The sequence below is a fragment of the Streptopelia decaocto genome (assembly GCF_964273445.1).
Source record: "Streptopelia decaocto genome assembly, chromosome: 11".
NCBI lineage: Eukaryota > Metazoa > Chordata > Aves > Columbiformes > Columbidae > Streptopelia > Streptopelia decaocto.
In genome coordinates, this window is record NC_138666.1 from 12,524,845 (window position 1) to 12,550,901 (window position 26,057).

Here is a 26,057-nt window from a genome sequence, read left to right on the forward strand (position 1 = left end):
GGGAGCCGGGCGGAGGGGAGACACGTTTCCCAGCGTGCAAGCGCGCCGGCGGGAGGGGCGTGGCTTCGAGCGCAAGGCCTTTCGGGACATGTAGTCCCGAGGAGAGCGAGAGGCTGGAGGGCAGGCGCGGCGCGGACTCCGCTTCCCGTCGGGCAGCGCGGCCCCATTGTGGCCACGCTCGCACGCCATTGGCTGGCGGCCGGAGCCGGGCCTCGCTCCCCGCCCGGTGACACAAAGCGAATCCAAGATGGCGGACGCGGGCAGCCTGCACGGCGGGGACGCGGCGCTGCCGGGCCCGCCCGAGGAGCAGGAGCTGAGCCAGCGCCTCCGCCGCCTCTACCCCGCCGTCAACCAGGAGGAGACGCCGCTGCCGCGCTCCTGGAGCCCCAAGGACAAGTACAACTACATCGGCCTCTCGCAGGGCAACCTGCGCGTCCACTACAAAGGTGCCGGGCTGGGGCGGCGGCGCCGGGTTCGGCTTCGGCCCCGGGTCCGGCCGGGCGGCGGGTGGGCCAGGACGGCCTGACAGCCCCGGGGGAAGCGGCGGCGGGGCCGGGAGCAGCGCGGGGAGCCCCGGTCGTGGGCCTGTGTGCTGCTGGGCCGGGGCCTCCAGCCCGGCGCGGGTTCCGCAGGGCCGGGCAGGCGGAGGCAGAGCCGGTCGGGACCCCGGCGGAGCTGCTGCCTTGTGTCACGCTTTGCAGTGTCACCAGCCCGGGCCTGGGCGCCTCTGTGCAGCCAGATGGTCCGTTTACTCTGTCATCCCGTTTAAAACCCGGCCCAGGGCTCGGATGGCACCGCCATGCTGTGTAACAGGGGCTTTGGCTCCTGGACTTTACACAAAATAGCTGCTCGCAGACTCGTAGGACTTGGGGAATCACACTGGAGTTTTTCTTGCTCGCTATTGGAGGCTGTTCTCCCTCCCCACCCCGCGGAGAACCGATCATTCCTTTTCCTGCCTGGTTAGTAAACACTGATGTCATTCCCCTCTTGTGTAATCGTTTTGTCTTCTGTTTGTGTACATTAGTTTTCAAATTATGTATGTGGGGAGGGGGAGAGGTAGTGCTGTGAGTCCTTATCAACGACTTGATAGTGGAAACAAAGAAAAACTCCAGTGCTTGTAGTGTGGGGAATGGTCACGGTGGCAGTGCAGGACTGTATGTTCTAGTTCTCTGAAAAATGTGTTCTAAATTGTTGCATATGCAGAAATCCCCGCTGTGTTCAGATAGCAGTGTTATGGAGCAAACCGTGTGAGTGTTCAAATCCCATCCGGACTTACATTTCTCTTCTTTCCCAGGTCACGGTAAAAATCACAAAGATGCTGCCTCAGTCCGGGCTACACACCCCATCCCTGCAGCCTGTGGCATTTATTATTTTGAGGTGAAGATTGTCAGTAAAGGTAGAGATGGGTAAGTGCCTTATTCCTGTCAATGATTGGTGATGTGATTGAGCAGTTCTGCTCTGCTCTGACCTCCTTTCCGGAAGGGTTAGAGGTCCCGTGGCTGTCGGGTGGAACAGGCGGGTCCATCACAGGGGAGTTACATTCTCTGGTTAATAGAGGTAAATGTGGTAGAACGCACTGGAAGTGGAGGCACTTACACAGCTGCTCTCTGTGCTGTTTGATGTGGGCAGTTTTAAAAAATTAGGAAACTTCGGGTCTCTGGTGCAATTTAAATTAAAGTAGTTTTTCCTCTTGCTAGCTAGGTCTGGTCACTCTGATTTCTGGAATTATGAGGCCTCAGAAGTGGAGTGAAATAGAACGGAGGAACCTTGAACTTAATTTTGGACTGTTAGAGAGATATTTGTGTGGAGCAGAGTAGTCCTAGCTGCGCTTGAGCACTGGAAGGAGAACTTCTGAGAGTGTGTTTCTGAAACCTGGTAAGCATGATCAAGGAAAAGATATTGAAAGAGAAGGAAATGAGGTGATTGTGAATATAAACTAGAATCTGTGCTGTTTCTGTCATCTATAGTGTAGGACCTGAACTTGGACTCGTGTCATTGTGTCAAGATAGATTGCACCACGGAGTTTTGTGACAGAAAGCAACTGTGGAAGCTTGTGACACTGCTGCCACCAGAATGCTAAATATGAGAAGGTTTTTTCCAGCCAGTAGTAATATTTAATACCGTAGGCTGTTGTGGAGGCTGCGTTTGCCCTGTCAGTCAATACCATGAACAGCAGCAAGTGGAGGAGCTGCAGAAGCAGCAAATCCTGTTGGTAGCATTTGGTGCAGCCACCCTTGTCTGGGCAGCACCGCAGGGAACTGAACTGGCAGCAGGTTTTGAATCTCATCCAGTCTTGTGGTCACCATATTGGGCATTATTTGGATCAAAAATGTAACTGAACAAGGATGTACGTGGAGTTCCTTTAAAACCATATTCACGATGTTGGGAAATGTGGGAAAGCAATAAAAGGGCATCGCTAACAAAGTCTGGGTTTCTACTGCTAGTGTAGATTTCATTTTTAATCATCTTAAAGGTATTGTCAGCCTGCTGTGTGTATGTGTTTGGCATTTTTTGTTGCTAAAGGATCAATATCATAGATACAACTGTCCGGAAGGGAAAGCAGCACAGGAGAAGGTATTGAGTGGAATTAATAAATCCAGTCCTTCAAGAATAACATTTGAACTCTGGCCAGCTTAGGGGTCTTAGGGAAGTGCAGCAAACATTCCTACCGGAAATCAAGTTAATAATTTCTAACTGTTGAAATATTCTGCTGGCATTGTTGAGATCAGAGGTGGCCTGTTTTTAAAGGGACTTGCAAAATATCTCAAATTGTTCTGCATTTAGACCTGTGATAACAATTGGGTTATCTGTGCAGAGGTGGATGCTGGGCTGAATGCTTTACAAATGCAGGGAAAAGACCATCCTTATTCTTTCAGTGCACTGATGTGGTGATTAACTGCTTGTCTCTGTTTTAAAACCCTGCACTTGATTAGTTTATGTAACTACTAAAATTAAAGTAATTTACAGTGAACTTCAAGACCATTTTCCAAAGAAATGACATTACGAAAGGTCACTGAACAGCACTTAATCCTTACTATGTTCTAGATGAATCTTACAGGGACATAAAAGAATTTACTGCTTGTTTCCCAAGATCAATTTTCTATATTAATAGGGTGGTTTTGTTTTTATTCTATAATTACTGTTTCCAGGAGCACTTTCAAAGATGTGGAACCGTGCGTATTATCACAGCAACGTGAACACGCGATGTTGGTGGCTGCGATCCGCAGTCAGGGCGCCGGGGAGCCTTTGGGAGCCTCTCTGGTGGCTCAGCCACTCCCGTGCCTTGTCTTTCTTTTCCTGGTAGAGAGAGCTCTGTTTTTTACCTTGCACACTGTGGTGCTGGGGATTTGTAATTGTGAATTAATATTGTAGCTGCTGCCTGTCTGTCACTGAAAAAGATGCTCTTGTGTGTCTCATCTTTGATAGCTTGCAGTCAGCCCGTTGGAGGCTTGGTATGTTGTAATAGTGAACAGTGGCAGATGTATTTTTGTCTTAGGAAGCTTTCCAGTGTTTATGACACCATGGTGGCTTCAGCTTAAAGGAATCGAAGTCCAGAAGTCTAAAGAAAGGATTGGACGGAATGAAAGGGAGTTTTCAAGTGGTGTAAGTGGTAAAGCATGTCCCTAGGAATGCAACTGGAAGCTCTTCAGCAAGGGGAGAGGAAGAATCCTTCTGAGCTAATTTCCAGAATCAGTACTTCTGGTGTAAAGTCTCTGCTCTATAGCTGGTTGTTTTATTTATGCTGTACAGGTTGGTGAGGTAAGGGTCAGGTGATACACTTTACTATGTCTCTCTCGCTGGAGTTTGTGATAGCTTTTCACATCTGAGTTTAAAATGTGAGTGACTCACAAAACAAGACTTAATCAAAAAATACTGTGGAACAAATTTGAGGAGTTCTGATTGATATCTTTTTCTCAATAACTCAAAGGTGTTACCTTTCTGCGCTAATAAATTGTTAGTCTAGTGCTCCATGCTGTGGTTAGGTGCTGACAGTTGCTAATAAACAACAGAATCTAAGGTTGCAGGTAAGAAATGGGATGGAAGCTCCCAGTGGCTTTTACTGGAGATGTAAGAATTCTGAAGCTCACATGAAGACTTTTTGCAGCCTGACAGAGATGTTGCCCGTATATGATGTGCTGTGGTAAGACGGTTCTTGAATTGGCGTCAGACAGTGTCAGTTCTGGCTTGATGGTGTCTCTTTGGTAGAGAAATCTGAGCTGTTGAGACAACTGAGGGATCAGCATCACCTTTTTACCTCCTCAGCCCTATGAAAGTAACAGAAGGGAGGTGATTTAAATCCAGTACTCTGTGGTTTTCTCCTTTGTTTCCTCCCACCACATTGTATCCTAGCAGTAAAAACAAACACTCTCCCTTCGCCCCGTTTTTCAGGCAGGTTACCTCTCTGCTTGGTTTTGCAAAGCTCAGCATGAAGGAAGATGGAGGGACTGCAGCAGCACGAGACATGAGTTGGTTTAGGCGGCCACAACACGGCATCTGCAGTTGGCTGAAAACCTTCCTCTTCTGTGTTGACTTTCTCACCAGCTCTTTAATGCAACTGCTCCGTAAAGGTGCTTTTGTTAAAGAAGCAAATGAAATTATTTTGAAAACTCTCCCTTTACCATTGAAAGACTTTTCTATCTCGTCACTGGTAAAATGTAGCTTATTTTGCTGGTGGATATTTCAAAGGAAGTACAGCATGCAAGGAGTCCATTTGGTGCACTTAAGAAACTGTTCAGATTTATCAGCATTTATTAACTTTGGATCTTCCACTGCTCATGCACTGAGATATAACCACAGTCCTTTGAGTTGAAGAAGGATGATTGAGACTTACTTTTAGCTGAATGGTGGTCATTTCTTGTCCTGGTGGTTTTAGTCTTCGTTTATAAGAGGTCATATTTATTTACTGGGGTATTTTTTTGTTTTGTTCTGGGAGAGGGAGATTGAGTAACATGTAACAAACCAGATCTGTCAGTAGATTGATCAGTTGTTTGTGCTAATATTTGTTTGGGAAGATGGTCCTTATTCTCAGCGAGTAGAGGAGAATTTAGTTTGCTGTCTCTAGTTCCAGCCCTCTTCTCACCTCCTTGTCTGTGCTGAACACACAGGGAGTGGTTCCACAGCACGTTAAGATGATACAAGTTCAGATTGTGGGATTCTGCCCTTCCCTTTGCCTTGTGTTTCTGTGCCTTCCCTCATGCTGACAATCTGTAACCCAGTCCTGTGGTGAGCTGGTTCAAGGAGATAACTGTCTGAAAACTGGCCGCATCAAAATAATTATGATGATTTCATCTGTTGATGTCACTGTCAGAAATTGCTGTCTTTTTATTTTTTTTTAATTGAGGATACTTTTTAGGGTTCTGCTTCCTGATGTGTGTTGAAGGAGAGTAAATAAAGGGATGAGCTGAGCTGGGAGAGGGAAGGGTAGGATTGCAGCAACCCTCATTTGGTTCCATTCAAATTGTTCTTGAACAGTTTTTTCTTAAGACTTGCTGAGTAATTAATTCCGGAGTCATTGTGTGTGTGTCTCCTGAGTGTTGTCAGTTGGAACAAAAGGACAAGAGGCAATGGGTCACAAGTTGTGGCAAGGGAAATGCCAGTTGGACATAGGAAAGAATTTTCCTTGTGAAAATGGTTAAGCACCAGAATAGGATGCCTGGAGAAGCTATGACACCTCTGTCTTCAAATTTTCCTGGTCAAGGCCTGGTATGACTTTCAGAGTTACTTATGCTTTGGGCAGAAGGAAGAAGAGGGAAGGTCCCAAGGTCCCTTCCAGTCCAGGTCTTTCCATGGTTCTCTGCATGGCTGGGTTCCAGCATTCCTCAGATGAGCAGACTGTCAGAAGTGTGTGTGACTCTTAGGTTCCTGAGCTGCCACAAATAACTCCTGGTTTTATCACCATGGTGTTCATAACAGTTCAACCTTAACTATATTTGAAGCACTGGGCTCTTATCCTCTCTCTGAAATACATGTTGCTGTTTGCTGTTGATTTGTCAGCACATCTCACAGCTTCTGTTTGCCCATTAGATGTTCTCTGCTTGGTAAACAGGAACAGCATAAGACTCATTGGGGCAGGGCAGTCAACCCACAACTTACAGGCTGCTGTGACTCAGGAGGACAGGTCATTTTCGTTGTCCTCATTACGCTGGGGCCAGGTGGATTGTCTCATGGGTGGCAGTGCTTGCTCCTGACTGCTGTTTCAGTTTCCTGACCTGTTTTACATCCCCCAGCTGTACAGTGAGTTGTGATGGAGTGTGACTGGGGAGAACATCCAGAGGCCAACCCTGACTGTGTGTGGATTCCTGATTCTAGCAGAAGTCACCTGTCCTGCATCCCCTTCTCCATTTCTGAGCTGCTCCTGAGAAAGCCAGTGAAGCAGCCTGCGGGTTGCCTTGGCAGTGGCAGTTTGCTGTCAGCAGCTGTCTTTCCTGGTCACTGTTTGGTTTTGGACAGTGTCTCACTCATGGATGCTCTGGCGTTCTGCAGCAGCTCTGACCTCTCGGTGCCTGTCCACGGCGGCTCCACGTGTTCTGTGCAGACAGAGCACATGTGGTCTGCAGGCAGAGAGGTGCCAAGTGGCTCAGCCCTTTGTGCCGGGGAGCCAGGCGGTTTCACGAGGACTTTGAGCTGTCTCAGGAAGGCTGCTGAAAGAGCCAGTCTGAATTTTCTTCTTGCCATGATTTTTTCCCTTTGTGCCAGCACTAGTGACTCTGTGATGAGCTGGATCATGTTAACTGTTCCTTTTGCTGGATCAGTCCTTGATACGGTGCTTTCTGTGAGTGTAGTGGGGAACGAGACCCAGATGGGCAGAAGAAGGAGGGTGGGGAAGACATGGGCAGAAGAAGGAGGGTGGGGAAGACATGGGCAAGGATGTTTTGGCAACTTCACACAACTGGCTTGAAGTGTTTGATGGTTGCTTTGAGATGTGCATCCTGTTGTCCAGAGCTGTGGGTCAGCACTAGTGTAGGTTGTGGGCATTTTTCTGAGAGAGGAAGGAAAGACTCCTTGGAGGAGAGCAGCCAAAGAGCTAATCTAGCTTAATCCACACCATAGTTTATTTATAATAAAATTTTCCTTTAGCTTTCTTATACAAGTGCACCATATCTGAGACTTAAAAATAACTTAGTGTATCTCTTAGTGAAAAAGAAAAATAAAGGTCAGACGTATTGGTTGTTCAGCAGTCTTTACATTAGGAACAAGTAATCTCCCCCTCTCTTCCTTGCTTGTGTTTCTCCTTGCCAACTTTCCATTTCACTTCAGCATATGGTGTGATTGCTCTTTGAAAAGCCTTTCACTCGTGTGCTCTAATGGTTTCCAGATGCTGATAGAAGCGTGTCCATGAAGTGCTCTGATGTCGGTGGCTTTAGGGGCACATTGTCTGTGTGTGTCCATCGGCTGGTTACACTGCGAACACCTTAACAGTGTCATGTGTGTCTGGATGTGGCTGTGGGGAAGGACAAGGAATATTCTGGGGCAGCTGAGGATTTCTAGTGTCTGCACGTGCTGTGTGATCCCTTATTTGTATCTGATAAGCCTGTAAATAATTTATTTCCTCCCCCTTTTTATTTTTTCCATCCTGGTTTCCAAGAATCCCAAACCAGCACAGAGAGCAGGTTGTTCTTCTGTTTGCAGGTATGTCTGCATACTTGAATTTGTGCTGTTCCACAGACATTCATTTAAACAAACCAACACACAAATAAATCCCCCTGAGTAGGTTCATTAAACAGTTCGCACCTTGTTCCCATTTGCAAACAGTTTAGCCCGGGCAAGTCTCGCCTGTTCAGCCACTGACTGACTGAGCTTCTATGCTCCGAAGTGTAGAGACGCTCTCATTTCTGTGGAGGTTTCTCTTCAATTGATGACATCTCATGAGTTGTTATTTTTATGTAGTTGTTCGCCTAAAGTCTTGCGAAAGGGATTAATACTGAGGGCAGTTTTTTCAGTGTAAGGCAAGTTGTGAGGTTGGAATATCTGACTTGCAATTGGTAACTCTTCTTTTAATTGCTTTTTTATTTTGTAAATCAATGCAGTGGAAAGTGAAACTCGGTGCTTTATAGCAGTATCATGGGCCCATCCATTGTAATAGTAGAATATAAATGTTTCATTAAAATAATTTGTGAAATTAGGAAACAAAGCTGAAGTATTGGTGGCGATGTGTGACTTTTTTGCTTGTGATGTGGGCATTTAGGTGTGTCTGAAATCTGCGATCTCCTGGGTTTCAGTCTGTGATAACTTCTTTTTCTCTGTGTTTTTTGTGTGTGTTTTGTGATTTTGTTTTGTTTTCTTCCAGTTAGAGTTGGGAGATTTTGAACAGTAAAGAAGAAAAATTTCAGCAAAAGTTGTGTGGGGTTTTTTTTCTCCTCCTCCCTCCCTATTTTGCTATTTCTGAGTATGTGTTATAGAAAAGGTAGGAATATAGCAAAAGTCAGCTCTTGCAAAATCACCTGAGCATCTTTAGAATGTATTTAAAACATAATTATGCTTCAGCTTTTCAGAATATGTTTACAGTTAATAACTCAAATAACAGAATAATGAGAACTAATTATTTAAATCTTCCAGGCTTATAGATCTAAGCAATTCTCTGTTTAATAATTAAATTGTATGAGTTGCGTAACATTTATAGAGCAGAAACTTTTTTTCCTTCACTTGTGGAGCTCTGGGATGATGAGCTGCTAAAGAATTTATCCGTACTGTGAAGCTCAACTCCTTTTTTTCAGCTCTGCCACTGCCCCTGTGAAGCTGAATTAACCGTGTGACGTTGACTGCGCTGCCAGATTCATTTTCTGAACTGCTTTTCCAGGAACGGGGTTTGCACTGTACCTGTGGTATAAGACTGGATCTCTGTTTCCACAGGACACTTTCAAACCTAGAGATACAATCTTCTTGTTGACCACTTCTTTGTGTCGATGCTCTCCACATCTGGCTTTTTTCCTTCTCGTGAAAATGCCCCATGTGTAGATCTGCGAATTCAGCACGTGTTGCTTCCCCAGTGCTCTCCCCAGCTCTCTGGCTATTTGGTATTGTTTTAAAGAGAAAGTATTCTTGTTTCATAAATACATCCGTCAAAACTTTCTGTGTGTTACTTTTTCTGTAATGTGTTTTCCACGTTACAAAATTGTGTAAATATTGCTGTTATTTTTTTTTTCTGTCATTTAATGAAAACTTGTGTTAGCAGGTAAATCCTCCTTGCATGAGAATAGTTACTACCAGTTTCCCGACTGAAGCCTAAACCAGAGCAAATTAGCCTGTTAAGGTGAGAGAATACCTCTTAAGAGAACCAGCCACCTGGCAGCAGAGTGTTTTCTTCTGGTTTGGGTCTTGCATTTGTATTGTTCCCCCTGTGTTTTAGTGGAGAAAACCAGAACCTGAGCTGCTGTTTGAAACTGACTGTTGTGATGGATCAAAATACAAGGTTAGGCTATAGTGTGGAACTTGCAGCTTCTACTTGTCCTCTTTTCAATGCTTTTCCATTAGATATTTCCAGAACCTCTAGTGTCTGTCTTTGCTGATTCCTAGGCTTTGTTCATGCCTGGGAAAATGGCCTGTTGCTTAGACTGGCAGTCAAACAATCTTAAGCCCATTCAGTTGTGGAAACCTTTTAAACTTCTCTAACATGTTGGATAAAAATTTTCAGCAACTCTGACCCATGCATTTGCAAGTGAGGTTTGTTAATCAGCAGGACGAACTGAACAAAATTCCTACTTGTTCGGTTGGGTGTAGCCGGAATAAATAATCAGAGAATTAATGTCAGTAATGCTTTATGCTGTTCCCAGAGTGAATGCGCCATTTGCCACTGACATGGTTTATGTCAACTTTGTTGAATACCAGTTGACTTAGAGAACAAGTCAGCTGTCAAGAGTGAAAAATCTAAAGTTGGAAAACTAACTTGGCGGGACACCAGGCTTGGGGTGCAGTTGCTTGTGCCAGGTGGAGAAGTTGGTTATTGTGGCTGGATCCTAGCGGTGATTTTATAGGCTTGCATTATGCCTTTTCTCTCCTAAATAGTGTTGAAGTCTTCAATCTCTGATTAGTGTTTTCTGTCTTTCAGCATTCCTCCATATATTGTTAATATACATCATCAATTTTTCCCTTCCTGAATACGGCCCAGAAAAGGGACAGACTTGACTGTTTTGTGGCTGGCAGATGGGAAGATGGGAGATGGGAAGGTGACACCTTCGTCTAGCAAAAAGAGTTTTTATTCTTCCTTTGCAGTTTTGTCAGCATTTAGTCACAAAGAGACTGAGAAGATGTGTTAAGTTACCAGATTAGTGCCTCTCGGTTTTGTTCTGCTCGCTCACCTTCTCTTCTGTGCTCTTTGGCTTTTAGAGCTTCTCTGCCTCTCTAAGGGCTGACGTGCAGTGGACTCCTCCATGCCTCAGGATGCTTGTAGCTCTTTTAGTGAGCTCTTACAAATTTTATTTTCTTGCCTTTATCTACTTCTTTTCAGCCTTGCATTATTTGTCTTTACTGACCTCTGCTTGGGGAATTGGGATTCTTTCTGGAGCCTGTCAGTGCTATTTCTGAAGCACTGTTACAGGACAGCACAATATCCACGAATAAACCCAGAGCTGCTTCCACTTTAGAGATTCACTATATTCCATTATGAAGTAGTTTGAAAATAAATATTGTTAGACTGAGGAATCAGAGACAGTTGGAATCCAGTATTTTATGTACCATAGGCAATTTATTTTAGACAGATATAACTTGTTTTTTCACTGCTTTAAATAACATGCCCCTTCCCCCACCTTAACTGCAACAATGTGGTTTCAGGTGGTAAATTGATACGGGTTATCACTTCTCTCCACTCTTAAAACCTGGCATGAAGTCAGGGCCCTCCACAGACAAGAAGAATGATAGTTCAGGGCTTTGCACAAGAGACTCTGAAAGTCTCTGAAATGCCACCAGTGTGATGAGGTGTATTATTAATCTCTATTTCAGTAATCTAGCTTGATTATTTTAGACTGAACTGTGTGTGTTGGAGGAGTGGGGTGCATGATAGCTGGGAGGACAGGATTCCTACCAGATAGGTGTGGCTATTAGGAAATAATGGCAGGATGCAGTAAGGCTTTGAATCACAAACTCCTCTCTGGATGAGAGGAACATCCCGTGTTTCACTCATGGCTGAGCTGGGTGCTTTGGTCTTGGCTCAGCCACATAATAAAATGCCAGTTCCAGGAATTTCTACCACACGTTGGTGGTATTGTTAGTTCACCAACTGAGCAGGAAATGACTGATTCATTGGAAGTCATGGCCTACAAAACAAATTATTTAGTGTCTCTGTTTTTAACTCGTTAAGTTTGGGCCTCGGTGTATCTCAGCATGTGGGAAGGAGAGACACAGCGTCAGGTGTGGCACCGTAAAGAAGAGTTCTGGGCCTGGGACCATTAGGTAGCCAACCGATGCTAAACCAGTGTGGTTTTCCACCTTCGTTTCCTCAGCTTTCAGATGGGGTGGATTTTCTGTGCTCTCTAGGCAAACTTCACAGGCACGTGGAAGCAGAGTGGTATAGAGTGTTTCACCATCCTGACCTTTCAACAGGTTAAGAAATAATTAGGGAAACTATAATATCTTTCCCATCATGGCAGAGCCTTAATAAATCTGCTCTGCTAATTGTCAGAACTGGCATTTGAGATAAGTACACTTTTTAAGTTTCTTGGAGAAAGTCTTGTAACTTTTTGGGTAAAGAAATACTTCTTTGTTTAAAGTATACTGCCCAGGTCCAGTTATGACCATGGACTAATTGCTTTCTCCCTCCTTCTGCCCCACCTTTATTTATTTTGTGTATAGCAGTGCTTCCCAAGTGCTGGGTGCTTTCCCGGCATTCAAAGGGAGATGTTCTTTGCTCCTGGGATCCCTAAAACTGCAGAATATAAAGTACAGGTATACACGAGTTCTGTCCTACCCAACCAGTTCTTCATTCCGACCTTCGAAAAGCCAAATAGATGTAAGTACTGGAATTTCAGCATTAGCTGCTTGCTGTCAAAGGGCAGGTCTGTTCTTAAGTTTTTCTGCTGGGTTCATGAGGATTTTTGTGGGTTGCTCACACAAAGTAGCTTTAGACTAGCCAAAAAACTTAGGTTGACTTTTTGGCAGGATCTCTGGGTGTCATGTTTGTTCTGAAGAAACATATTTGACTGGAAGTATTGCTTGTCACATGAGTCAATTCGCCTTCTGGGGACAAACCAAACGCAGCCATCGCTGTGTTCTCCTACTTGTATGACGGTGATGCTTAAAACAACCTCTTCAAGAGATCCCTTGGTTTGAATTTAGTCAAATACTGCTACTCCTGTGAAATAACTTTTCTTGTAGCTTTTTGGATAATTTCTGCCCAGTGACAGTCACATTGGGTCTGTCTTTTTTTAAATGCTTTTTGGCAGAGTCAGTGCGTCTGAGATTGTTGTATCTTTATGAGTTAAACTTTAATTCAGACGTACAATCATTGTTTTGGCTCCTTCTGTCTGTCTTTTATTGGCAGAAGCAAAAAAAAATTACATATACAAATTTAAATTGCAACATTGGAAATATCTGCGCTGCACAATCAGCCACATGAGTTCTCCCAGGAGGCAGAAGTGAATTCTGTCCTATTTAAACATCCCTGTGTTGGGGAAGCATATGTGCTGGTGTTTGCTGCTGAAGTGCTTGGGAACTGGGGGGAGGGAACCAAAAAGCTTTTTCTCTTAGAACTTAATTTTGCCACAGTCACGGTGCTGTAAGATCTAGGGGCGAAAATGTTGGCAGTGCTGGTTGTGTGCTGGGCAGAGGCGTGCGTGGAGCATCTTCTGGCATGAGGGTTTACAGCCAAGGTCTGTTCTTCATCTGTGGTGGTCGGGGAGAGCTGGTGTGTGGATAAAAGAGGCAGAGCTGATGTTGTGACAGGTGGTAAGTGTGGCTGATTCAGTCCATTCAAATTTGAAAAAGCAACCAGTAGTGACTGGGCAGGACGGAGGTGCAGTAGTCCTGGAAAAATCTGGTGCTATGGTAACTGCCGAGGCTGCTGGTAAGTGGGAATGACTTGGGATTGAATCACTGGCATGTGTCTGCGTTTATTTTTGTCTGTCTGCTCTATTTGGAATTGATCTACTGATGCAGCATTTTTGAAGCTTCTGATCTGGAGTGGGGGGCAGTTCCCAAGTATTCAGTGCTCACTGCTGAGAAGATGGTTTTAGGAGGTTGCTTTTGCCTGGCATTAATCAAGGTATATATCTTATGTATGATGGATAATGGATTTAAATGGATCATCACCCAAAATCCTCAAAAAATTCTTTTTCTTTTTTGTTCCCCCCATTTGGAAGTGGGTGCTGATGTTTCCTACATTTCTTGTGTACTGCTGTATCAGTGCTTCACTTGCTGTGCATCATCTTCTAAGAGGCTCTTTGAATCCCTCAAAAAGGGCCTCAGATAATGGGCACCCCGTATGGAATCCATCATCACCTGAAACCTCCAGAAACAGGGATGATGCAGAATATAGAGATTTATGTTGAATTATATTGAATATTATAATTTATTCATTTAAAAAACCCAGGCAGTAGGTTGTGCTTGATGATGCACACCAGTAATGTTTTACTAGTTTTGAATTTGTTGTATGTGCAAAACTGGTTTGGAGCATTTGGAATCAAGGAAGTGAGGAGCCGTTCTGCACGAAGATGTTCAGAAAGCAGCCGATGCTTTTCATGGTGGAGGAGTTGAACATGAATTTATTTTTTCTCAGTTTTCAAGAGAATAGAGCAATTTTTTTTTTTTTTTTTTTTTATTTAAATCTGAGACTTTGTAGATCTCAAAGCTCATTTCATGTGTCACTTCTGATACATTAATTTATAGTAGTTGGGGAAAAAAAGTAGCTAGCATCTTCTGAAACAATAACCAGCACTCGAGTATGTGACATTTTGAAGTTCAGGATGTACGTGTAGGCTGTGGAGTTGAAACCCAGCATGGTGAGGGAGTCTTATTTTATTTTAGGTTGTCTGCAAATTCTGCGTATAATTCTACGGTCATTATGATCTTATTTTTAAAGTTTTTCTCAAGCTTTACATGGGAGCATAAGTTGAGGAGCAAAATTTTGTGAACCAGGAAGCCTTGTGGTCATGTTCAATTTTTTTCCTTTCCCAGTGACACATTTCCATGGTAGTGTGTATCTAGATTAAAATGTAATCTTAAATTTAGAATTTCTGGATTTGTTGTACTTTCTTTTTTATGAAAATACAAGCTTCTAGCCCTAATTTGAAACTGTGTTGTCTGAAAACGGAAAGATGCTGTTCTGTGCGTTTTTGCCCTTGGTTATGTGCATGGGATTTGCTGCAATACACAAAGGAGGGAGGATGAATCTGCACAGAAAATAATAAAGCTAAGCAGGATAAGCTGAAGTGGGAGATGACCTATTTTATCCGAGTTCAACAATTACGTTATTTCCTGAAATTTCCAACAGTTTGTTCAGTATTGCCACCCTGGTGGTGTCAATGCAGTGCGAGGACCCAGCGAGGGTTGGGGACGGAGGGGAAGCCATTGAAGTGCTGCAGCCAGCATTCTCATAAAACTGCACCAAGGTGTGCAGAAGTGCTGTCCGCTCTCTCAGTTCAATTCCAGATGTGCTAACATCAGCAGAAGTAGGGGCAGAAGAACAGGCAAGCACCCTCGGGCCGTTTGCAGGGATGGAGTTGCCCAGGGGAGCTGTGCTGTGTGATACCGGACCTGAGGAACCTGACAGCACCGCATGACAAGGCTGCGACAGAGGAGACAAAGTGGCCGCAGTTTTACCGAGTTTCACCCTCAGCTCAGCCAAAAAGATCAGGACATAAGAAACATTCCTTATGCTGAGATGTGTGTTAAACAAAATTTGGCAGCTGCCAGTAAACCCGAGAGGTCTTTGTCTCGCTGGTGTGAGCAGGGGAAGGTGGTGGGGATTGTTCTGCCAGAGTAATTTGAGCGATTTGCTCCTCAACAGATTTTTGCGGGGTGTTTTCAGGTCTGCCGGAGTCAGGACCAAGCACTCTGGTATTGTTGCACCAGGCTTAGATGATGCCTTTGTTGTGTGTCCAAACAATTTGGGTCCTTGAATCACAGCTCCCTTGAGGCTCGAACAATTGGCAGAGGTGATACTTCTGATCTATTGCTCTGAAGCAATGCAGACCGGGAATGTAGCTCTAGCTGTGGCCTGTGATCCCGGCTGCTCATGCATGTAGTTGAAAATAAATCGGAACAGCAAAATCACCATGTAGCAAGGAGAACTCAGTAGCAGCAGGGGGTTCCAGACTCAGCAGGAATAAGAAAACTGAAATACTAATGAGCGTGCTGACTTATCTGCCAAGGTGCTAAGAAGGTGGTGAGGAAGAGCCAGAGCACTCTGTGCAGATAGGAGGAGGAGAAATCTTCAATATTGTGCCAGGAAGGCTGTAAACATGTCCTTAAAATTCAGTTTATTCTTTATAAATGTGTGTGTATCGCGTGACTGTGAGACTAAATTTTTAGATGCCATAAATGACTGCTTTGGAAAGGCTGGTCAGGAACTCATGAGAAAGGATGTCACTTCTGACTCATGCTCTGAGCAGTGCACAAAATGTTTACAAAAATTTGTGTTTATAAGTTGCTCTGCAACACTGACCATAAGTACTCATGTTTAATGTCCTTTGAGAAGCACTATACAAAGGCTGCACCTATCTAAATTGAAGAAGCTTGTTTAAGAAGAGTTAATAAAGAAGATGCAATCATAAGGGTAAAATGCTTCCAAATGGTGTGGAGAGTAAGGAGAGATACATCATGTTGGAGCATCAGTGTAAATGTGTGTGAACTACTGGAGAGACTCAAAATAACTTGGTAGTTGACATAATTAGACACGAGGGTGAAAGAGCGTAGGGTTACACCTTGCCAAAAGTTGAAATTTTGTTAGATGAGAAAAATGGAAAGAACAAAATTTAATTCTAAAAAAGCAGTAAGGTTGACCAAAATGACTCGAGGGACGTCTGGTTCAAGCTCTGAAACATTAAAGGAGTATTTCTCCCTCCCAAAACATTGAGGACGGGATGCAAGCTGGAACATCTGTAAAAGCAAGAGATGTTTCAGGAGAACATGAAGGGCTCTGCAAAAACAGGAATATTTAGAGGCTCCCAAATGCCAGTGATTGCTGTTAAAGGATTATCTGGCTCAAGTCAAAGAGTTAATACAATGTCATTTGTCAATAAAACACATGCAAATCTTTGTTTTTAAATTATTATCTGGCTCCTGTTCAAGGGTTAATAAAACAGTGTTATCTGTCCATAAAACTCAGGAACAAATTATTAGGGGTTATCTGGCCTTCATTCAAGGGTTCTAAAGAATGAAGCTGAGCCATTAACTGTGGAGTGTGATGTTTAACAAGTCTTGATTACAGAGAAGCAGAGGTATACGTGGTGCTATTTTTTTTTTTTTAAAGGGATCCAAAGGAAAGCGCTCACATGGTGCTTCCTCTTAGAGTGTCTTCTGTCCTTGAGATCTCTACAGCAGAGCACAACCTTCCTTGTTGCCTTTTTGAGTGGCCTCAAGGCTCAGGAGCCCTTCAGCTCTCGGTTGTGTTCCTGCGCACGCTGTGTCCCAGCTGGATCTCCCCGTCGTGTCCTCTGTCCTGTCTCAACAAGCTCTTCTTTTCATAGGCTGCAGGCTTTTAGCATTTCTGCAGAGAATATCAGATTTGCTACGTAATAATGCATATCCTAGGTATTTTGGAAACCCTCACAAATCTCTTTTTATCCTTCTAAATGAGAAATGGGGAATCCAGCCAAATGTCCCGGAATATGTCCTCTGTGACTGGGGAGTTTCCGAGATAAACTTGTTTGCCCTTAATGCCATCAGGAGGTTCAGTTTTCTGCTCCTGAACTGGCTGCTACCAAAGCTTCTTTTGGGTATTCTTCTAAGTTCAGTGGTCTTCTATTTTCCTTTATCAAACACTAACACTTTCCTGGTGTTTTGTAATGCCATAATTTATTTGTGGTGAGAGCTGAAGGACCTGGGCTGACCTGTCTTGGTTGTAGGTGGCCATTATGTTGGCACAACCCTGTTTGTCAGTGTTCACCCCAAGAAACTTTGAAGAGCCTTAGTCTTGTGGCAGGAAAACACTGAGCTGGGTGAAGGGAAGGTCAGCAGTAGGTTCTTATGATCATGTATGATTTTGTTCTGAAGAGAGGTGAACCAGAGTTGTAAAATAAAGGACTGACTACGAAGAACTGTAGAAAGATTTGATGGTGCTGGGTGACAGGACAATAAAATGAACGATGCATTTCAGGCTGGATAGATGAAAATGATTCTCACAGGTGGAGAATAAACAGTCCAATCTTGACACAAAAAATGGGCTCTGAGCTGCCTCTTGCAATGCAGGAGCAAGTTCTTTGTGTCCCAGTTCCGTGGAAAAATCAGCTCAGTTCTCATCTGCTGTCAAAAAATTAATGGAATAATAGACAGCAAGAGGGGAAGGAGTAGAAACCAAAACAGAGAACATCATTATACTGATGCTTGTAATAATCACCATGTGTTTGTGTTGTGAACAATGCTTGCGGTTCTGGTTTCCCCTGCTTCTCCAAGAAGACACAGAACTGGAGGTGCAACAAGAGTATGAAGAGGTACAGATGAGCTGTCATATGAGGAACCATGGAGTAGACTGAGAGTACTCAACCTTGAGAAGAGACTGCTGGGGAGTGGAGTGTGAATGGGGGCTTGAAATTCCCTGAGAAAGTTCACACAGAAATGCTGTTCCTCTCTTCCAATTCTGAAAATGCAAGTATGAAGGAAAACGAGCTTGGGCAGTAACTGGTGGAGCTGCAGGATGGTGTTTTTCCAAAGAGCTTACAAAGGTTCAGAAAGCGATCACATTAATGGAGGAAGGTCTATTGTGGCGTGAAATACAGAAAGACCACCTTTTGTTTAGGAAATGGTGTAAAATACCTGTCGGACAATGAAAGAATGTTCTTGGAATGTACAACTGTTTGCTCTCTCCTGTGCATCCACTACCAGCTGTACCTGGAGGCCACACACTGCGCCAGATAGACATCTGTTCTCATAGACCATATCTGTCCTAATGCATTTTACCAACCACTCCCCTGGACCTCAAAATTGTAATTGCTTATTGTTTTCCAGTCCTTTTCCTACCAATTGGGAACTAAAGAGTAGTGGACATATTGTCTTTGATTCAAGAAAGGACTAAAAAAGGAATGAAAAATCTTAGTGATTTCAACATTCTTACCTTAAATGATTTGTGGATTTTTTTTCTTTTGCATTTTTTCTACAGGAAATCTTGTGACTTGACCATTCTGTGCTTGACTGATATTTTGTTTGGCTTTTTTTGAAGGTACATGGGAATAGGACTTTCTGCTCAAGGGGTCAACATGAACAGGCTTCCTGGTAAGTCACTGTTAAAATCTGGTTTGGCTTGCAATCTGTGTTAAATGTTCATTGGAAATATTTTTAACTTATGGATGTGAACTAGCAAATATGTTTCTATTAATAAAATATCATTAATATTAATGCATGGAAGTTTCAACATATTGAGTGTTATCCTAAACTGAGTTTCTGGTAGCCATAATGATTTTAACAGCTAATAGAAATTAATATTAAACTAATAAGTAATAGGTAAGATTATGAGCTTTCGCACATGAAAGTTCTTTGAATCTGAAAAAATAAGTAGCAAAACAATTAGACATTTATTTTATATATCTCACTTGACAAATTTGCTCGAAAGAATCTGAAAATGACAGGACAGTTGGCCTGTCATATTGTCTCCCCTCTTTTCTCTCCCTCGTCCCACTGAAAAACTAGAACAATGTGATAGAGTGGCATTTCCAGTTAATACTGTTGCTTTTTTGTTTGAAATGTTTGTTTTTTGTGTTACCCCAAGTTGGTTAAGTAGCTTGGTTTTAAAAAGAAGTAATTGCTAATCTTTCATTAACAATATCCAGTTTATTAAGTAAAATTATAATTTATAGATTTTGATCAACACAGTGATTTCTGTAGCGGAAGTTCAGCTGGATTTGAAACTAGAAGTTTTCTCTATTTGGTAGCAAGTAAATGTTCTTCAAGTGCCAGAATGAATGACAGCTGGTTCCTATTGGTGGGGGCTTTTTTTGTCTTAGGTGTGATTTACTTCTGGTGGAGTCGTTTTAAAGCTGGAATCTGTGTTTGGCCCTTATTATGCACCTTGGTATCTGCAAGGAGAATGTTCTATTAGTGTCCTAACAAAAGGAAGAGCTTTGTAGGGTTTGCAGTTAAGACCCACGTGAAGTGTCTTCTCAGTGAGGATTTTGCTTTCACCTTCACTGGTAACTTGTGTATTCAGAAAGCAGAATATGCTTGTTTTTTTCCTTAAAACCTCCAATTTAAAAAGTTGCAGCATTGGAGGAAAATCCTGACTATTCTGCTAGCAAAATATGTGATTTTGTATCTCTGTTATAAATTTCTGAAATGCATATTTCTGTAGCTATGTTTCTGAAATTCTGCTGAGACTGCAGGTGGATGATTTCAGAAAACCACCAGCTTTCTGGTGTCTGTTCTTTTAATTGTAAATCTGCTGCTGAATTTTGCAGTGGAACAGCTGCCTTGTCTTGTTACTGAAGAGAAGCCTGGAGATCTTGGAATGAATGAGGGAGTATTTGGGACCTTTTGTATTGATAAAGAAGGAATTTGGAACTGTAGGCTAATTGCATTAGTTAATAAGTTCAATTAAAATTTCACCAGTGAAACTGTAAGTACTGTTTTAGTGATGGGCAGCATGTGGGCCTTTCATAAACCACAAGCATGGCTGACAGTTGCAGACAGACTTTCCTTTTCCAGGTGCCACTTTGATCACGTTGATCGACCTTGAGAAGTCAGAGGCACGTCCTGAGATCTGTTGGTCTGACTTGGGCACAACCTTCTGTGCATCTGTTTTTCTCTGGTAATTTCATATCTGCCCGGAGAGCTTGTGGAACCTCTGACTTTTGAGATATTTAGGACTCAGCTGGATATGGCCTTGACTGACCTGATGTAATCAGACCTTTGAGCAGGGCTTGGACTAAGTGACTTCTGGATTTCCCTTCCCTCCTTAGTTGTTTTACACTTCTAGGATAACTGTATTTGGGAAAATGGTTACACCCATGTTTTAAAGAATTTGCATCTTACTGGAAACTGTATTTGTTAATTACTATGACAACTACAGCATGTACCCATTGGAGAGAGAAGTAAGGTCACAGGTCTTCATCCTCTCAGAACTAGACCAGTGTGAAGGAGGAATGCAGGACACTGCTAGTTTTCTCAAGCAATAATTGGTTGCAAAAAAAGTAGGGAATGTCTAGATCAAGATGCTCTGGTGTCAACAGTTACAGAAGTCTCCGTTTTCAGATTCTGCACTCCTTCTGCCCCCCGTCCTCCTGACCCAAGTGAGTTATGTGTGTGTACAAGGCTAAGCGTGAGTCCCATCATTCTCTTTCCATGGCTGAAGTGCTTGGCTGCTTGGAAGAGGAGTTGTTGGGCTGCTAAGGGAACATGTTCTGTTGCAGAAATGGCTCTCTGGCTTCTGCAATGGAAAGATGGGTGGGATTGTCTTGTAGACTTGGCCTGGTGACTGCTGGTTAGATTATGCTTAACTGAGGATTCTCCTGGGATTATGACACAGTTTATATATAAACGCAGTTGAATACTAACCTGAGATGATATGTACTGAATGTCATAGGTGTGCAGGCCTGAAATTCAACAGCCAAAATAATCTGCCCCCCCCCCCAGTTAGAGACTAAAAATTAGCCAAACCACTTGTGATAAATGGCTTTAAAGCCCAAGAGCTACATGGGCAGTGTTTTGTGGCCAGTTTGAATCAAAGCATCTACACTACTGTTATTTCTAGTGTGTTATTTCTAGTGTTTCTATGTGGCGAATGTCAAATTCTTTGAGTGAAATAAAACATAAAGTGAACTTGAGACTTCAGATAACACGTATTTAGCAGTGAATTGCACAAATTTGATCCTATGAACCTGTTGTTTGTTTGATCACATGCAGATTATCCTGCCAGGGGTGACTCTGCGGGCATAGTTAGGTCGATCTCCCATCATCTGTGTAAAATGAACTGCATTGCTCTGTATTGCAGCTCAATAATTATCTTCCTGGCATTTGGAGAGCGAGTCTGATTTATTTTTTTTATAGCATATTGCTCAAGTAACTGAAGTGAGAAACATGTATCAGGCTTAACTGTTATCAGGTCCTTCACAGCACGGAGTGAGAACTCACAAAGAAGTGACAGACTTTGGAGTCTTGACTTGGCTTCATGTCAAAGTGTAATTTTAACTTTTTGTGACCTGAGACCTTGCCAGGTTGGTCTCCTTAGACCCTTTCTACCTCACTGTGCTTTCACAGATCAGTTTTTGCTTGGTGCACTGGCAGGATGGTATGTGACCCGCTGCAAGTTTGGGAGCACAAAGCCCGGTGTGGGAGCCAAAGTTGGTCCCGTTTTTGTTCCTGCTTTCAGTGAGGATCCTCACACCCTGTCAGGCATAATTCAAAGAACAGCCTTGCTGCTGGGTTCAGTCTTGGACTCCTTTTCCCCCTCCAGAACAAACACTTTGGCCATATCCAGTTCCAAGTCTGGGCATTTGTGCTTTATGCCCAATTTATTTTGGCCTGAGCCCAGCTGGGTGCTGGTGGGGGTAGTGCTGAGCTTTCTCTGAAGCTTGGAAGTGTGGTCAGAGCAACCTGAGCGTTTTCTTAAGCTACACCTCTCTGTGTTGTGAACAGAGACGGCTTTTAAAGGGAGAGTGCCTGTTCCTGTTCGACGCAAGGTTTCTGTGGCCTGTGCTTTGAAATTCAATCAGCAGATGTGAAATTTTTGTGGGATTTTTATTGAAGTGCCAACTTTTGTGACTCTGACGTGTCTTTGTGATTTTTTTTGTTATTTTTTTAAATTTTTGAAGCCATTTGGAACACTCACTAATAAACATTCTGCTTTAACCTCGTGGCTTCTCTTGTAATATCCGTTCACTTCTTTCCCCAGATACAACTTTTTTTCATGTGTGCTCAGCATTTTGGTATCTGAGGATGAAATTACATGTTACAGCTGAACTGATCTAACTGACTGTCATCAAACCCGACCCTTCCTCCTGTCCCCTTGTGCAAGCCCCTGGCTCTGGCACTTGTCACCTCCTTGGCCAGGCCTGGCAGGGACCTGCCCGCTTTTCGGCAGTGTTGGGGTTGTGACAGGCTGCTTCCTTCCGAACTCGCGGAGCAATGCTCTTACCTTTGCATCCTGAACGTAACATCTGAAAAAAAAATCCCTTTAAAAAATTATTTAGCTCTTAATCCAGAAGTGTTTCTGAGCCCAGCTAAAAATACATTGGTGGTTGTTGAGAGATAACATTTCATTTATTCCAGCTCATTGAGGGGAACCCAGACAGGCAGAGAAGGAGGGAGGGATGATTCTCTGTGGTAGCAGCAAGGTCTCAATTCAGCCTAAAATGTTGTGAAACCATACCCTTAGGCATACCCTGCTTCACATTCTGAAACAGCACAGATAGAATCTGACCAATCACTTCTAGAGACTTTAAACACCCTCTGGTTAATAACTGACTTGCCCTGCTATGCAACATTGCACATATGAAAGGGAGCGCCAGCTTCCACTCACCATTGTTTTGGTTTATGGAACTTTGATTATTTTTTTCACCTTTTCAAATGAAAAGATACTGCTTGGCTTATTCACTATCTGCCTGCTTCAGACTCCCTACTCGAAGAACAAGCTTTCAAATTCAAGAATATTTTATAGACTTGAATTAGCATGCAGCCAGATAAGCCAGCAGAATTTGGTGTACAGAAACCTGCTGCCTGTTGGGGTTTGGCTTCTGGGACTGTAACGACTTAAGCCAGGTCAGCAAAACCAGAAACAGTTTGACCAGCTGTCCTGTGCCTTTCTTCAGCAAAGGGTCCTTGTGAGCAATCTGTTTCTGCAGACATGTAGCTAAAATAGAAATGAGCACTTGGGAATGAAGATTTCCCCATGCTCTGTGGAAGCCATCCATCCTCCTCCATAAGCCACCAACATGATGAATGGGCTTTCCATTTTAGCTTTGTTTGGAGATCCCTTCCTTTCCATTGCATTCTCCTCTTGATAATAGGTTTCTGTTGATATTTGTAGATATGACCATTTCTTCTTGCCATATCTTGCGTGTTATCAGAGGAGACACATTATTCCTCATCAGACTTGGGGATGGGTTACTAGAGAGACTCTAGCCTCAGATTTTCAAACCTCAATTGGACAAGGCTCTAGGCAATCTGGTCTGTCTCTGAAGTTAAACCTACCATGAGTGACAAGTTTGGCTAGAGACCTCCAGATGTTCCTTCTAGCTAATTTTTGGTTGTTGTGTGTTTGGTGTGGTGTTTTTTGTGATTGCCAGGGGATCTTGGTACTTCAGATGTGTTTAAAGAATTTCATTTCTATCTATGATCTTACACTTTGGGTTGTCTCGTTGTGTGGTTCCAATGACAAATGAATGACCTGTGCTAAAGGACTTAGTCCCGGTGATAAATATAATAATTATAGAAGATGAGACCTCACCAAATCGTCTGATCTGAAGCTAATTGAACTATGCATCAGTCCTGCCTGACAGGTGTGTGTCTAAACCAGTCTTTCACTATCTTTCTGGCAGCTTCTTCCAACACTTTCCTTGTCTTGGAAACTTTTCCTGATGAATAAGCTGGTTCAACATTTAATACTTTTAGTGGCAATTTGGATCTGTTAATGTTACTTTGATAGATTGGCAATGGCAATACCAATACTGTGTCCTGCTGGAGCAATTCAGTGAAGAATTAGTGTATATAACCCAACTCTGCTTGCCACTCCATGTTGAAACCTTTTCCTTTGCCAGCCAGGAGGAGATTGGACTTGTCAGGAATTTTATTTTATTTGGGCAGTAAGTATAGCCCACATTGAATAGTACCCATATCTTCATTTTGGTGTGTGATTTGCATACAGATAACTGTTGTACCTGTAAGGAATTTTAGAAAAACATCACTTGTTTAGTACCTGCATAAATCCTAGAAGATGGCGATTAATTGTTGTATGTCGGGTTAAGGAAAATATAGGGTTGATATATATAAATATATCTTTTTAAAAGAAATAGTAAATAGATGTGCATTTTGCCAGAACTACTTACAGAAACACCTCCAGGACTTAGTTACACGTGCAGCTCTTCAGCTGGCTGTACCAGTTCCTACCCACAAACTTGCTTATGCTGCTGGTACCCTCTCATTTATCCCAGCAAACCAGTTTGTGGGGCTGTGTGAACTGGATCATGTAATTGGGTTAATAATAACGGGGGCGGGGGGGACATTGCTGGATTTTGGGGTTATTAACTTGGGTCTGTTCGCTGGCCCAGTTGATCATGCAGGCAGTGCAGGTTGAAACAACTCTTCTGTGAAATTTGAATGTGTGGGTTGCAGTGGTCTGAGATTATTTTTGATAGAAACAAATATTGCTCTCACCTGAGATGTGTGCTGAAAACCTTAATTAAGGGCTGAGTGTGCCCTCCAATTAAGTTATCCACTGATCATGGAGACTTTTTCTGAAGGAGCATCTTGCTGGGCAGGCTGGGCTGAAGCCAGCTTGACTGCCCGCGTCTCTCGAGTATTTTTAATCTCTCTCGGCCTTTTTTCAAGTTGTTTGAAGGCGATGGCTGGATACCCTTTATTTCAGTGATTAGTCAGCCAATATTTGAACTTGATTGGGTTTTTGTTTGCACTGAGCTTTGTTTCATTCAGCCGCATAGTAAAGCATTGAAAACAAATGTCAATGAAAGCATATGCTTGTTTTGCTGTTGTCTGTTTGATACTTTATAGTCCAGATGATCAAACGATCGAAGATTTGTGAAGCTACTGAGCTTAGAAGGGCTATTAGCTATTTTGCGAAGGGCTGTGTGCTCGTAGTGGCAATGCCTGGGCTGTGGAAGGGTGGATGGTGATGGAACGTTTCTGAACCAAATGCCTTCTGGCTGTGTGTGGTTTATGTTAAAGAGGCTGTGATGAGTGCACCAGGGTTATTAATGCCCCAGCGTACAATGGGGGGAGAGCACCTACAGAAATCCTCGTGGTGCTGGTGAAGTGATCTGAAATGAAAGGACAGTGACTTCTTGTGCAGAAAGCCTGTTGCAGTGGGAGTCTGAAGTAGAGGCCACCACAAGTTCATTCACAATAAATCAAGGGGGATGCTGTTAATCACTCCAGAGGTGTGGAAGATCAAAGCGACAGATCCTCTGACCTGCGGAGGCTGTAGGACGGAGGGCTGTGATCCTACCGCTGCTGGCTCTGCCTCCCCATGCTGAACAAACATTAAAAATGTATTTTTAGCAAGATGCACTGGAGCATCTAGGAAAGTGTCCTGTTGCTTAAATGCAGCTTACTTGGGAGCAGTTAGCAATGCCAAAAATCTGAGGCTCAGTAGGAGCTGAGGGGGAAAAGCAGCCTGAGAAATGCTCCAAAAATTTCCCTTGGGTACCCTTGTTCCTGCCAACTTAACTAAGTTTTGACCTGAAAAAGTAATTTGTATCTGTCTCCAATGTCCTAAGAGGTTATTGGTATGTTTAGAAATTGCAGGTTTCGGTGCTACGTCATGGAATAAATGAGAACAAAGTGGGTCAGTGTGTTGATTCAGCTCCGGAGTTAGGGATCCATTTGTGCAGAATGGAGTTTTAGAGGGATTCTGCACCACTTGAGAGCACATCTGGATTGATGAAGCTTATTGTGGAGCTTAGAACAGTGTTGGGTAATAAACACATGCTATTAAGAAAAATTTATACTTTACAATAGATTTGGGATAACTGGCCTTTGTAAGCCAGAACCTTTTGTATTTGTCTACATGACTCACTTATTTTGGAAGTGGGTTGTATTTTTTAAGTGAATCTTCTAGTTGTTACCACTTGCTGTACTTTTATTTACACCTTCAGTTTTGCTACTCTTGTTTCATTTAAACTAAGCTAGCAAACATGCTCCAGAATCACAATTAGTGCACTTCAGCCACTAATTACTATTCAGTCCACTGGACAAGGCTAAGTAATACAGAGTATTGTATTTGCTATGAATTAATTCATATCCCATCT

At 43.1% G+C, this 26,057-nt stretch overlaps 1 protein-coding gene across 3 annotated transcripts in view; it reads left to right on the forward strand.

Moving 5' to 3' along the window:
- The first annotated feature begins 203 nt into the window (after positions 1–203).
- The window catches only part of RANBP10 (RAN binding protein 10), a 66,751-nt gene continuing 40,897 nt past the window's right edge, over positions 204–26,057 (forward strand). The window contains exons 1-3 of one of the 3 annotated variants that reach the window (XM_082062443.1): positions 204–446; positions 1,295–1,406; positions 18,305–18,357. In XM_082062443.1, coding sequence (XP_081918569.1) covers positions 248–446; positions 1,295–1,406; positions 18,305–18,357 — 364 coding nt within the window. In that variant the 5' untranslated portion in view covers positions 204–247. Of the gene's footprint in view, positions 447–491; positions 960–1,030; positions 1,155–1,294; positions 1,407–18,304; positions 18,358–26,057 lie in introns of those variants that run through there. The other 2 variants (XM_082062444.1, XM_082062445.1) reach the window with 2 other exon arrangements.